The following is a 13,449-nucleotide window of genomic DNA, read 5'->3' as shown; positions in this document are numbered from 1 at the left end:
ACCATCAATCACTTAATTAACCCTGAGGTTAAAATTTATATTAAATGCACCAGTTCAGCTCAGCTAGAATATGGAGGTTGTACTTGCAATGCCTTTGTGTTAAGGGATTCCCTTTGTTGTTGTCATTGCAGAAAGGGGGTTTCCCAAGGTTGCTGATTGGCTGGAAGTTCAGTGGTTGTTCATAGTGAAGTCTTGGGCGTTGGCTGAAATTGCGGAGTTGTGGGCTGGTTGAAGTTTTAGACGGGCACTCGAGGTCGGACTCGGAGACACAGTGTTGCGGCAAAACTCTCAACGGAAAAGAAAAGGAATTAAAGTAGAAGAATAAAAGGATGTAACGAGGCTAGTTGCTGGATGTAATAATGAATAAAGCAGTCATCATTTACTCCCAACATCTGAGCTGCTGAAGACGCAGAGGATTAACGTTACTTTCGCTTTGAAGTGAATGCGCCGATCCCCGATCTGCCTAAATGCGTCAAAGCAACTTTCCAATATCAAAATAGGAAAATAGTGTGTCAATAATGTAAAATGACAAGATTAAACACTCAATATTCAGTTAAAGGCATTTCATTATTGAATTCAATGATGTCATCGTCCAGCTCAGTTCAGTTTAAATAGTATCTGTGGAATCAAGTCGACGATATCGCTGGAAATTAAGTGCCTCCTACTAAGCAAGCCAGAGGCGACAGCGGCAAGGAACCAAAACTCCATCGGTGACAGAATGGAGAAAAAAACCTTGGGAAAAACCAGGCTCAGTCGGGGGGCCAGTTGTTCTCTGACCAGACGAACCAGCAGTTCAATTCCAACTGCAGCAAAGTCAGATATGATGTTCGAGCAAATCATTCGTGATCCAGCTTCATCTACAGAAGAAGTGAGTAAAACGTTTTTTTTTTATGAACCTTTGCAAATTGCCTTTCCTAATAAAGTGCTAGTTAGCCAGTCTTGCAGCTAAAGTAAACAGTACTTCTAGTCACCTCACAGAAGAGAGGGGCAGGGCTAGCAGAGCTAATTAGCATTTAAAGCAACATGGACTAAAAATGGCTTGATGAAAACAGAGCTTTTGAGAGGGTAAAGAAGGTGTTTTTTACACTACCACTGAAGTGTGTTATAAACTTTTCATTAAGAACCTAAAGAATCATATGAGCTTGTGGAAAATGGGCATCCGATGGCCCCTTTAAATTGTCTGATTCGCTCTGATGAGTTTACACAAGACTAGATAATGATCTGAGATATCATCACTTTGCTGCAGAATTTTAACACAATTAAAATTAATTCCATATGACAGTATTAAGTCTAGAATATGATTTCGACAATGAGTAGGACCTGACACGTGTTGTCTAACCCCAATAGAGTTCAGAATGTCTATGAATCCTAATCCTATTGCATCTTTGTCATTATCAACATGGATATTAAAATCACCAACAATTAAGACTTTATCTGCAGCCAGCACTAACTCTGATAGAAAATCAGCAAATTCTTAAGTCTGTATGGTGCCCTGGTGGCCTGTATAAGGTAGCCAGTACAAACATCACAGGGGATTTATCATTAACACTTGTTTCTCTGGATAATGTTATATGAAGCCCCATTACTTCAAAGGGGTTATACTTGAAGCCCGCCCTCTGAGAAATACTGAAAACATTACTATAAATTGTAGCAGCACCTCCCCCTTTACCTCTGGATTTATAACTGTAATCTTGGGGGGTAGACTGTTTTTAGCCAGGTTTCTGTCAAACAGAGCACATCTAGGTTGTGATCAGTGATCATATCATTTACAAAAAGCGCTTTCATAGAAGGGGACCTGATATTCAATTAGCCAAGCTTTATCATTTGTTTCTCTGTATTATATACATTTTTATTTGTTGAACATCAATTAAATTGTTACTCTTAAATTGGTTTGGATTTTATTTTTATTTTTTTGGTATTTTCTAGTTCGGGGAAAATACACAGTCTTTCACCTTGATACTGTGGTATCAAGGTGAAAGAGTCTCTATGTGCTGAGAATTAACTGATTTCTGTGATAGTTACGTGATAGCTGTGTAATTTCTAACTATTTAGCCTATGACAAATAGGTTAAGTAAGATCTAATACAATTTATTTTTGACACAAAAGATACATAGGCTATCTTTTGTTTGGAGGTCAGTGTAAATAGTATTGGCTCCTTATAGCATATACTATACTTATCATTGAGCTTTCTCTCTATATACACTTTTAAAGGCGGGTCATATCTGCTCATATAAAATTGGCAGTGACAGTAGAATGGCTTATTAAAGTACTACATAAAATCATAAAGGGTCTGAAATTGTGTGCATGCAATACACTGATACATATTAATGTAATGCACTAATCTAGACATGAAACGTGAATCTATCAACAAACAAATTCTCTGCAAAATAGTCTTGAAAATGTTTAGTGAAAACTGTTATTATCCTCCTCTCTTCAAAGTCCAGTACAGAATTGTAACATTACATTTATACAGACATATATGATTGACATCACAGCAGGCCATAGGGGAGGCGCATGTACAAAGCGGGAGGGTGCTCTCCACCAATGTGATGCGCCATCAGAATAGTGGGCGTGCACCTTATGGTTGTACGGTTTGGTTGCGTTTGCTGAGAACTTGACACAGTGTTGCAGTAAATCAGACAGAGCTACAGTAACAGCGCTGAAATTTGTCACCCTGTTGCAAGTATTTTTGGCCAGTGATACAAGCAAGAGATATCACTGCCTTCTCCTGTTTGGGGAAGAGTTGAGTTGTTGAGCAAAGGAAGTACATCGGATCGTTTTCAAGAACAGTTTCAGAGAGAATCGACACATTTGACTGGAAATGTCTGAAAACAAACCAAATGATGATCCGAAGTTATCCACGACGGACAGAGTGGTTAATTGTAAGTATTAATTCCATCCCACTCAAAGTGATCGGGCTCAGAGACTATTTGAAGTGCGAAAACCTCGAGATGTGAGTGTTAACGTGTCCCTGCAGTGAGCAGGCGTCATATGGTTTGGTAATTCTCTATAATATGAGATCTTCCCATGGAAAAATGGGTGGTATCCGGCTGTATTGGTAAAAGTAGGAAGTAAAGGTAGTTGTTGTTATGACAGAGTTGGTTGCATGGTTTATTTGTTATTATAAACGCGATATAAAGCCTCACTTTTCAAGATAACGAACCAATATCCTTTTGTATTTGCTCCAGTTACCGCTCTTGAGTTTCTAATTAACGTGTTTTCTAGGGAAAAAATATATATATTGCACAATACTGACAGCATGAAAAAAAAAAAAAAATCCAACCTAACAGTATGGTTAGAGATTTTACATGCCTGTTTTTATTACATGGTGATCATTTTGGACAACAGGCAGCATATGACAGGTTGGGGCCCCTGACTGTTTGGAAACAATCCCTCTCAGTGGGGCTCCTCTGTGCCTTCAGTTCATCAGACACACTTGCAGTCATGTTCCATTTGTTCTTCCTCATTATGGCAATTGCTATCATTATCATTTGTTGTTACTGTAGCTTCTCATCACAGTGGATTGTATTTTCCAACACAAAACATTCTGCTGTACTTTGATGTATGAAAGCTAATGAAGAGCAGTGTTATTGTATGCACCCAACACATGACTTATTTACTATTCGTGTTTTTCATTCAAAATAATATGCAATGAACTCCTGGCTTGTAATGGCTTTTGCAACCATCAGGCATAACGGTGCAGCAAATCCAGCTGTAAGGGACGCTACAACTCAACAGCTCTGGCAACTCCCTTTTCTGTCATAACCATGCAACAGCCTCCTTCTCTCAACAAACGTGTCCTCACTGAAGTAATTCGGCAGCTAGACTGTGGTTTTATAAGTGTGGGGATCTGATATGAATTGATTGCTTTCATAAAGGAGCCTGGGCTGCTCGGATAACTCGCTTACCTTTTTTTTTTTTTCCTCCCATCAGCTCTTACCATGGCCCCTGTGAAACATCAATTTCCTCTCACTGGTTAGAGGATGGGAATGCGAGGGCTGGGAGTGCTTAAGGAAGGAGTTGCACTTAAATGTTGATTGAGATTGTTGCGCATTGTTTCATGCTTGATAAGGGGAATTCTAAATAATAGGAGCTCCAGAAGTCCTAAATGCTCAGCTATGGTTTTAAAGAGACTTAAGGTCAGTGGGTTTTAGTTTATGTCAGGATTGCGTTATTATCTGCGGCTCTTTAAGAAATATATGCTCAAAAGACTATATGAGACATGTTATGCTTTATTTTTGTAATATATGTTGTTAAACCTTAAATATAGGTGCTCTGTGATACATTGCGTAGCATGTCATTCTCATTCTTTTATTCAACACAACATTTGACTCTCATAATTAGTGTCAGTGTTTCGTAATTTAAAATGCTGTTTGGGAAAATACAGGCATTGTAAGTACTGCATCATTATTCAGATAATGATTATTCAGCTGCCACAGCTCAGCTTTTCTCTTGTTTATCTGCTTTTCTTTTGTCTATTGACAATTGAGACTGTCTCTATAGTTCTGTCTTTAACATGTTCATAGCAGTAACAAAATACTACCCTAGAATTTTCATGCAAAATGCATGAAGTAATTCCCCCGCCCCCTCCCCTTGTCACTAGTAATTGGTTCAGATTGTTTGGACTATAATAACCCAAGAAGAGCTGCAGGGCCAGTTTGATTAGATGGAGAAACTGAATTTGAGTGAAGAATTTAGCACTGATGTGCTGATGATTTCTTTTGTAGCTTCTGTTAGAGCAGCGCTCAATCAGACAGATCTATTATCTGCCAGTTGCTCTAAGCTGTGGAGAGATAAAGCTTTTAGTGGGGTGTCCTTGCTTTTAAATGATTCTCACTAGGCAAGGAGCTTTTATGTAATGTTGTGTACTGTCACTTTTTTCAGTCACCCTTTCGAAAGAAAAAAAAAACCTCACTGCTAATGCTAGTAGAGCCTTTATGTGTTCAGAAAGAGGCTCACTGGCAAAGGAGGTAAACAGACAGACAGACAGACACTGGTAAAGGCACTTCTATTGTCCTCAGGTGAGGTGCTTGCTGTGGGAAAAATTGCAATATTTAATCCTATTGTTCCTTCTTTTTATGCACCTCTTCAACTAAAATGGTGTTGGTTCTGGTGCTGGAGCTTGTATTTGGCCACTAACTTGAGAGCTGAAAATTCTGTAACTGACTATGAAAACTATGACAACATGCAGGGCTCCAGACAAAAAAGTAAACTAAGGAGCCATTGGCTCCTATAAGAAACAAAACTCGGTGCTAAATTATTTTTTAGGTGCCACAGAATAAACGTGTTTTATTTTTATTTTTTTTAACACTAACATTTCAGTCATACTGTCATGTGTTTATGTCTCATCTATTTATGTCTTTATCAGCATTTAATCCAAATTGTAGATGTCCCGGGAACTAAGGTTCACTTAAAATGGGAACTAAATGTCTTTTCCAACTTGAGAACTAGGCCTATATACAGTCAAATAATTGTTTATTACACACAGGGATGGGTATCGTTTTATTTTATTGATACCGATACTGCTTATCGATACCGGTACTTATTGATACTGTTATCGATACTATTTGGTGCAAAAAGTATGATGTGAAAAGTTATTTTAATACTGCTGAATTTTAGCAACTGTATTAAAATTCTTCATTCAAGAGCAGTGAGTTATTTTTCTCTTTTTTTTTTTATTAACATTAAATGAATAGTTCACCCAAAAATGTTAATTGTCATCATTTACTCACTCTCAAGTTGTTTTAAACCTGAATGAGTTTCTTTCTTCTGTTGAACATAAAAGTTATTTTGAAGAATAGTCAATGTGGACCAGCAACTGTTTAGTTACCCACATTCTTCAAAATATCTTCTTTTGTGTTCAGCACAAGTAAGAAATTAATACAGGTTTGGTACAACATAACAGTGAGTAAACAATGATAGAATTTTAATTTTTGAGTGAACTATCCCTTTAATGACAATCGGCAGCATGTTTAGTACTATCCCTTTAAGAGCTACACGCATCCGTTTCTGTTTACTCTCACTGTAGGCATAACAGTTTTAATATGTCAACCTTGTGTGTTTTTGACAGTATTGGCGCAATTAGACTATAACTAAGATAACTAAGTAATCAGGTGCTGTTTGAACGGCCTTTTAGGCCCAATCCCATTTTACCCCTTAGCCCTTGTCCTTTCCCCTCCATTTTGCGTTTTGCAGAGATATATATATATATATATATATATATATATATATATATATATATATATATATATATAGGGCTGGGCGATATGACGATATATATCAGATGGACGAAATGTGGTGTTGCAAAATACACTGTTTACGGTAATACTTTTTCAGCATTTGGATGACCGCAATCTTACACACCACCACGGGGATGCAGGCAGAAACGTGAATAACTGCATGGCGAGTGAAGGGGACACAGAACCGGGTGGCTCCGTGCAGGAGAACGACCAACCAGCACAAATCGAGGAGCTCGTTCCTAAACGAGGAGATACCTCTGTAGCCTGGACATGGTTTGGTTATGAAAAGTCTGACACGGACCAAAAAAGTGTACTTTGCAAATTATGTCGGACGCCCGTTCCCACAACAGGCTCAAACACCACTAACCTCTTCTACCTATGCAAGAACCACGTGAAAGAGTATGGACAAAGTTCACGAATGAGAGGCACAAAAGAACCGTCAGGTGCTCAAAATAAACCACAGAGTAAAACGATAGAGCAGGCATTTGCCTGCGGTACTCCATATAACAGAGACTCACGAAGATGGCAGGAGATAACAGAAGCCATTGCTACTTACATCTGCAAAGACATGGTCTCAATTTACACAGTCGAGGAACGGGTTTCGTGCACTGATGAAAAAACTCGACTCCAGGTACACAATGCCAAGCTGAAAACACTTCACACAAGATGAGTTGCCTCGTTTATATCACGAGTGTCGGGCCAAAGAGGAGGAAATCCAACAAGTAGCATACTACGCTATGACAACAGATATGTGGATGAGCCGAACAACACATCCCTATATGAGATTGACGGTACACTTCATCCAAGACTGGACACTCTGCAGTCGATGTTTGCAGACAGGTTATTTTCCTGATGACCATACAGGAGAAATGATAGCCAGAGGTCTTAAGGAAGCTCTCAAGTCATGGGGACTGCGTGAGGATCATCTAGTATGCGTTACTACAGATAACACAACAAACCACATCCTTGCACTTCAGCTGAATGAGTGGACATGCTTACAGTTTTTTGGCCACCCTCTCCATCTAGCCATATGTGAGTGTCTTAATATATTAAATATAAAAATATATTCCAGTAATAAATAAAAACACTACTTGTAGGGCTGGGCGATATATCTCATGCGCATCTCGTCAGTAAAGCCGGTTCCTTGATTAGCGGTAAATCTCCATCACCTGTTTTCAAATGGAGCAGCATTTAATTTACCGCTAATCAAGGAACTGGCTTTACTGACGAGATGCACATGCATATCGCATGAGATATATTGCCCAGTCCTACTATTTTACAGTTTTGATGGTGCTAGTTAAACATGTTATACGCTTGGATGAATGGTAGTGTATTAAATCTCGTTTTAAGTTATCAAAATAATTTTCAGGTTTCAGTGTTATGTCTTAATTTTCCCTCTAGCTTGTACATGCCTCTATACAGTAACAATACAATATAATGTACAAACTAACAATTTATTATTAAGCAGCCTGCAGTCTTTCCCATACATTGATTTGTGGCCACCACCCCCTGCCACCTGCGTCTTTCACACACGGACACATTTTTTGCATAAAAAGTACATAGTGTCAAATCTAAAGACTTTTTGAATAAAACATAGCTTTTATTTAAGTACTACTCTGTGAGTTCTGACTTTCCCGGTGCAGGATCGCCTCTCTCGGCATCTAAGTGGCAGAGCAGTGTTGCTGTGATTTAAAGGGGTCATATAATGGTACATGCACTTTTACAAGTTGATTGTACTGAAATGTGTGTTAGCAGTGCCTGTACACAACCATCATAAAATGATAAAAATCCATCCAGTGTTTTTTTTTTAATCTCTACGCCACACGGTAGGACGCCCCTCCCACGATGGTTGATTGACAGCAGTGTTTCAACACAGACCCGCCCTTGCTCGTGAGCGAGCTGTCAATCATAGTCCGCGCGTCATTGTTGATATACACTGGAGCTGTCTATGAGCAGAATGGCGTCTAAGCGATTGTGGTGTTCTGTTCTCGGGTGCAATAATGAACACAGCAGTCATTTTGATGTTCCTAAGTCCGAACCGCTGAAGACACAGTGGCTGAGTTTGCTTTTGAAGGAATATTCCCCACGAGCAACGTCAATGTTTTCATGTTTGCGCGAATCATTTTCACCAGACTGCTTTATAAATGAAGGTCAGTATAAAGCTGGTTTTGCTAAGAAGCTGCTCCTGAAAAAGAATCGGTACCAACTATTCGTGTTCCTGCTGAACCTCCAGAAGAAGTGAGTGTAACGTTTAATTAACCTTTATATTAATCTTTATATTAATCTTTGCAAATCGCTAGCACGCTTCACGATGTATGTGGCTAATATTTACATTCAGGGTACATGCATGTTTTCTATTCTGACGTTCTCAATATGAAAAATTCCTGCCGTGACCTCATATCAGTGTTTCCGCCCTGAGAGTTGTACCTAACACTGCATAGATAACGTTACGCATCACTGACAAGCCTACATTTACCGAATTTATTTTTCATGACCATTAGCTGTAACATCAATCTGTCAATGAACTAACGTATCAGTAAACACATAGCGTTCGTATCTCACTACTCTACCTGACAGTACACACAAAAATAGATAAAAGTGACATTACGTTAACCAACCATTCAGAAACGTCCCGTTCGAGCCTTAATTGTCGAACTTCTTGGGCCGTCATCCTGTTCCGGTCCGACTCGGTTCGAATTGATACGGTTGCACAGTATCCTCAGAGACTCCGCTGCCATTCTTCAAAATATACCCTCAACTGTTGTCAAGGCAACACTCCACGTGTGTTGTGTCAAAACGCCCACAGAACAGAGGGCGGGCGAGCAAAGCTCACTAGCATTTAAAACACACGCACTAAAACGGTGTGCTGAACAGAGCTGTTTTGAGCAGGTAAAATGAGTGTTTTCTTACAATACTAATGAGAATTTTTAATTAAAGTATATTACAAACTTTCAATTTAGACCCTAAAGAATCATATTAGCTTGTACAAAAATGGCATTATATGACCCCTTTAAGAATTAGCCTATAGTGAGAGTGACTCCTGGTTAACATGCAGAATTAATGGGTTTAGTCACTACTTTAATATGTTTTATGTCTGACAACAGAAACAAAAAAATATGTAAAAATGGGAACTGCTTTTTATTTGGCATTCAGTTGTATTACAGTATGTGACAGTTCAGATTAAGCAAAAGTGCCAAAATGTGCCAAAATGCATACACAATGAAATTAAGTCTCGCAAAATCCTGTGGGAAACACTGAGCCTGTGCTGTAAAGTGTAATAAATAAACCCATATATCTTAGATTTATCTTGCCTTTGTTACACAGAGCGGAGTGTGAAACTACCCCAGGTGGAACGAGCGGTTGGTGTCTGCAAGAAAATGGTGAGTGCCTTCTGTAATTCTTGGAAGAGAAGACGTGAACTGGCCAAGGCTCAAGCTGAACTGGGCTTGCCTGCTCATCAGCTAATCACAGACACCCCTACCAGGTGGGGCTCCCTACAACAGATGATTGAGAGGGTTATAGAGCAGGAGAAAGCGCTCTCACAGGTCCTCCATGCAGACAAAAAAACGAGACATCTAGTCCTAACTTGGCAGGACATGGATGTTCTGGAGTCCATGAATAAGGCACTGAGTCCTCTCATGGAATTTACAGATGCCTTGTCTGGAGAGCAGTGTACCAGTGTGTCCTACGTGAAACCAGTCCTCCATCTTTTTAACACTCAAGTGCTTAAGCCTCAGGATGACGACACGCAGCTGACCATTAATATCAAAGAGGGCATCCTGAAATATTTAAATGACAAAAATGATGACCAAACCACAGAGGAGCTGCTTGACATGCCTTGTTGACCCTCGTTTCAAAATGACATATATTAAAGAGGAGAAGGTTGAGTACATGAAGAACAGAGCTATGTCAGAACTGGAGAACCTGGTGGCTGAACAGACAGCATCAGCAGAGGCAGCCGCCCTTCCATCAGCTGCAGCTGCTACAGATGAACCAGAGATGTGTGCTTAGAGACAAAAGAAGACTTTGAGCAGCTACTTTAAAAAAACAACACAATGCCAAACAGCCCCTCTGCCAATTAGAAATTCCATTGAAAAGGAGCTCAATCTCTATCTCCAAACCATGGAGGCTTGTCCAGAAACAAACCCTCTGGAATGGTGGAGGCAGCAGGAGGTGCATTTCCCACAAGTGGCCAAGCTGGCAAAAAAATACCTGTGCATCCCTGCCACAAGTGCCCCTCAGAGCGGGCATTTAGTACAAGTGGGAACATTGTAACGTGCCAAAGTAAACCAGAAAGAGTTGACCAACTTATATTCCTGGCTCTTAACCTATAAAAGTAGCTCTCTGAGATTCTGTTAGACAGGCATGTTGCAGCATTGTTGTCAAATATCGATATTGGTTGTGGGACTTTAGTTATATGATGCTATAATTCTAACCTGGAGTCTATTGTTTACTTGTGAGCCTTAATTCGCTGCTATAGTTTAAACTTGAAAGTACAATGTTTACATTTACCCTTTTATATAGCAGTATTTTATGTTGGGCCTTTATTCAATAATTTACACTTAAAGGTGTGGTTTGTTTTATTGTTATTTTTATTATATTTGTGTTGTGAGACTTATATTGCTGCTATAATTTAAACTTGAAAGTACGATGTTTACATTTGCCCTTTTATATAGCAGTATTTTATGTTGGGCCTTTATTCAATAGTTTACACTTAAAGGTGGGGTTTGTTTTCTTGTTATATTGTATTTATGTTGTGAGCCTTATATTGCTGCTACATTTTAAACTTGAAAGTACAATGTTTACATTTTGCATTTTATTTAGCAATATTTTATGTTGGGCCTGTAATCATTAGTTTTTGAAAAGTGTTTTATATTTAATTAATATTTATTTTATATTTCTACATTATTAATCAAACATTTGCCCAGAAGTTCTAAATAAAGTGAGAAAAATAATCACATAAGAATGAGTACTTTGAGTATATACTTTGAATGATGCATATATATAACGCTTTGTGTATTGCTGTACACCCAAAAGCAGTGCTTTACAATCATGTGGGGGGGTCTCTCCTCAACCACCACCAGTGTGCAGCATCCACTTGGATGATGCGATGGCAGCCACATGCGCCAGTGCGCTCACCACACACCAGCTACAGGTGGAGAGGAGAGAGAGTCATAGAGCCAATCAAGTGGATGGGGATTATTAGGAGGCCATGATTGATAATGCCATGTGATTTTTAATGACCACAGAGAGTCAGGACCTCGGTTTAACGTCTCATCTGAAAGATGGTGCTTTTTGCCAGTATAGTGTCCCCGTCGCTATACTGGGGCATTAGGACCCACACAGACCACAGGGTGAGCACCCCCTGCTGGCCTCACTAACACCTCTTCCAACAGCAACCTAGTTTTCCCAGGAGGTCTCCCATCCAGGTCCTGACCAGGCTCAGCCCTGCTTAGCTTCAGTGGGCAACCAGTCTTGGGCTGCAGGGTGATGTGGCTGTGGCACATCATGACGTTAAAATGTAAAAAAAAGAAAGTGTCCTTTCCATGTGGTCAATATATATAAACTATTAATTGATTAAATTTACAGAAAAGGTACTATATCGTGATATATATCGTTATCATTGGTGTGTTTATTGTAGGAGCTAGACGATGTATGATCACGTGTGACAGTATAGTAGTGGTGTCCCAATTCTTAGGGGAATATTTTCACCCCTACCCCTTGGCACTCTGTTTCAAGGGGGAAGGGGTATAAAATAGAATTGGGATTGGGCCTTAGTGTACACACACTTCAGGTGTTACGTTACGCACTCTGAATAAGCGCATCTCAGAACAGCACGCGAATTAAATGTTTAACCGGCAAGGCTTTAAAGCACACGCAAATAATGTACTTGTGTGATTGCAAATAAGTGCAGTGTCTCGTGAGTGTAACTATACCACTGAATTAACATTTGATGTCTCTCGAGTTACAGTTGGACAGTGCATTGCTTGAGGTAGATGTTTTGTTAGTAAATGTTTCATTATATTACTAGTGTTGCCTCCTGTGTTCACTATTACACTACTGCATATATTGCATCTGACACTGGTGTCGCTTAGTTTTCGCTCTTTCACTCTTGCCACGATGACTGATTGCATGGCACGCAAACATACACCGTGGACATCACACGCACATCAAGCAAACGTCGGCCACATCTTTCAGTGAAGGAAAATGACAAGCAGCAACTTCTAATTCGCCATTAACATTGAAGTATACAGAGATAAAACAACACAAGTATCGATAACAATATCGTTTTTCCTGAAGCTTTAAAAAAATACCGGTTCTCGGTACCCATCCCTAATTACACAGAATCTGTGCCAATGTCATCGACCATAATGTCAGCATCAGTTGGCCATTGAGTGTAGTTTGGGCTCCTCCTCAATGCATCCTATAAATATTGTCCTGTGTCTTTCACACATCCAGTCTGTTTTTCTTCATTAGTAACATGCAATTACAGTATAGGAGGTGTTGAATTTTATCTTTAGCTCCTTGCCTTCTCTTATCATGTAGACAACAGATTAAGTAAAAATATGAATATGCAATATATTGAAATATGAATATGCATAAATTTAGCAAAAAGCTCCTCTCTATAGTTATTTTTCTAGCTGACTGATGATATGGACACACAATAGTTATTCTGAGGTAAATGATTGTTAAGTGGCATTATTTACAAGCTTTACATGTTTTCCGCAGTTTGAAACACTGAATGTGTGATTACATGAGACATTTCAGTAAGTTGTAGAAAATATTTTAGTATATTTGTAGTATATTTTCTTATAAAATGCTTTTTGATGTTCATTCATGTTATTGTAGTAAATAGAAAGATATAAGTTGATCTGCCACTTAAACTGAGGTGCTAAAGCGATATCGATCATGCTATATTAAGGAGTGCCAAAATGCATTTATTGTTTGAATTTCGTTATGAATTTGGCCGAATTTTAAAGCTGATAGCCTACTTTGTTTATTAAAAAGTAACAAAGCACAAAGCACATTGCAATTATTGTATGGCAAGCGTGCTGCAAATAATATGAATAATATTCATGCATTAACAGAACACAGCATATAGGCCTAGATTAAAGGTCTTGATAACAAAAAGCCATATCGATTATAAACGAGAATGTTAATGTCCACACAGCTGACAGCTTTACCTGTTGTAGTTTGTTCACGTTGTGCA

At 39.0% G+C, this 13,449-nt stretch overlaps 1 protein-coding gene across 3 annotated transcripts in view; it reads left to right on the top strand.

Moving 5' to 3' along the window:
* Window positions 1-2,565: 2,565 nt before the first annotated feature.
* Window positions 2,566-13,449, top strand: part of LOC131544242 (protein phosphatase 3 catalytic subunit alpha) — a 270,987-nt gene continuing 260,103 nt past the window's right edge. For 2 of the 3 annotated variants that reach the window (XM_058782317.1, XM_058782315.1), the window contains exon 1: window positions 2,566-2,882. In XM_058782317.1, coding sequence (XP_058638300.1) covers window positions 2,822-2,882 — 61 coding nt within the window. In that variant the 5' untranslated portion in view covers window positions 2,566-2,821. The remainder of the gene's footprint in view (window positions 2,883-13,449) is intronic. The other variant, XM_058782316.1, reaches the window with a different exon arrangement.

Source organism: Onychostoma macrolepis, chromosome 07, assembly GCF_012432095.1.
Source record: "Onychostoma macrolepis isolate SWU-2019 chromosome 07, ASM1243209v1, whole genome shotgun sequence".
NCBI classification, from domain to species: Eukaryota; Metazoa; Chordata; class Actinopteri; order Cypriniformes; family Cyprinidae; genus Onychostoma; species Onychostoma macrolepis.
Note: the sequence above shows the minus strand (reverse complement) of the source record. Positions and strands in the feature narration are given on the sequence as shown.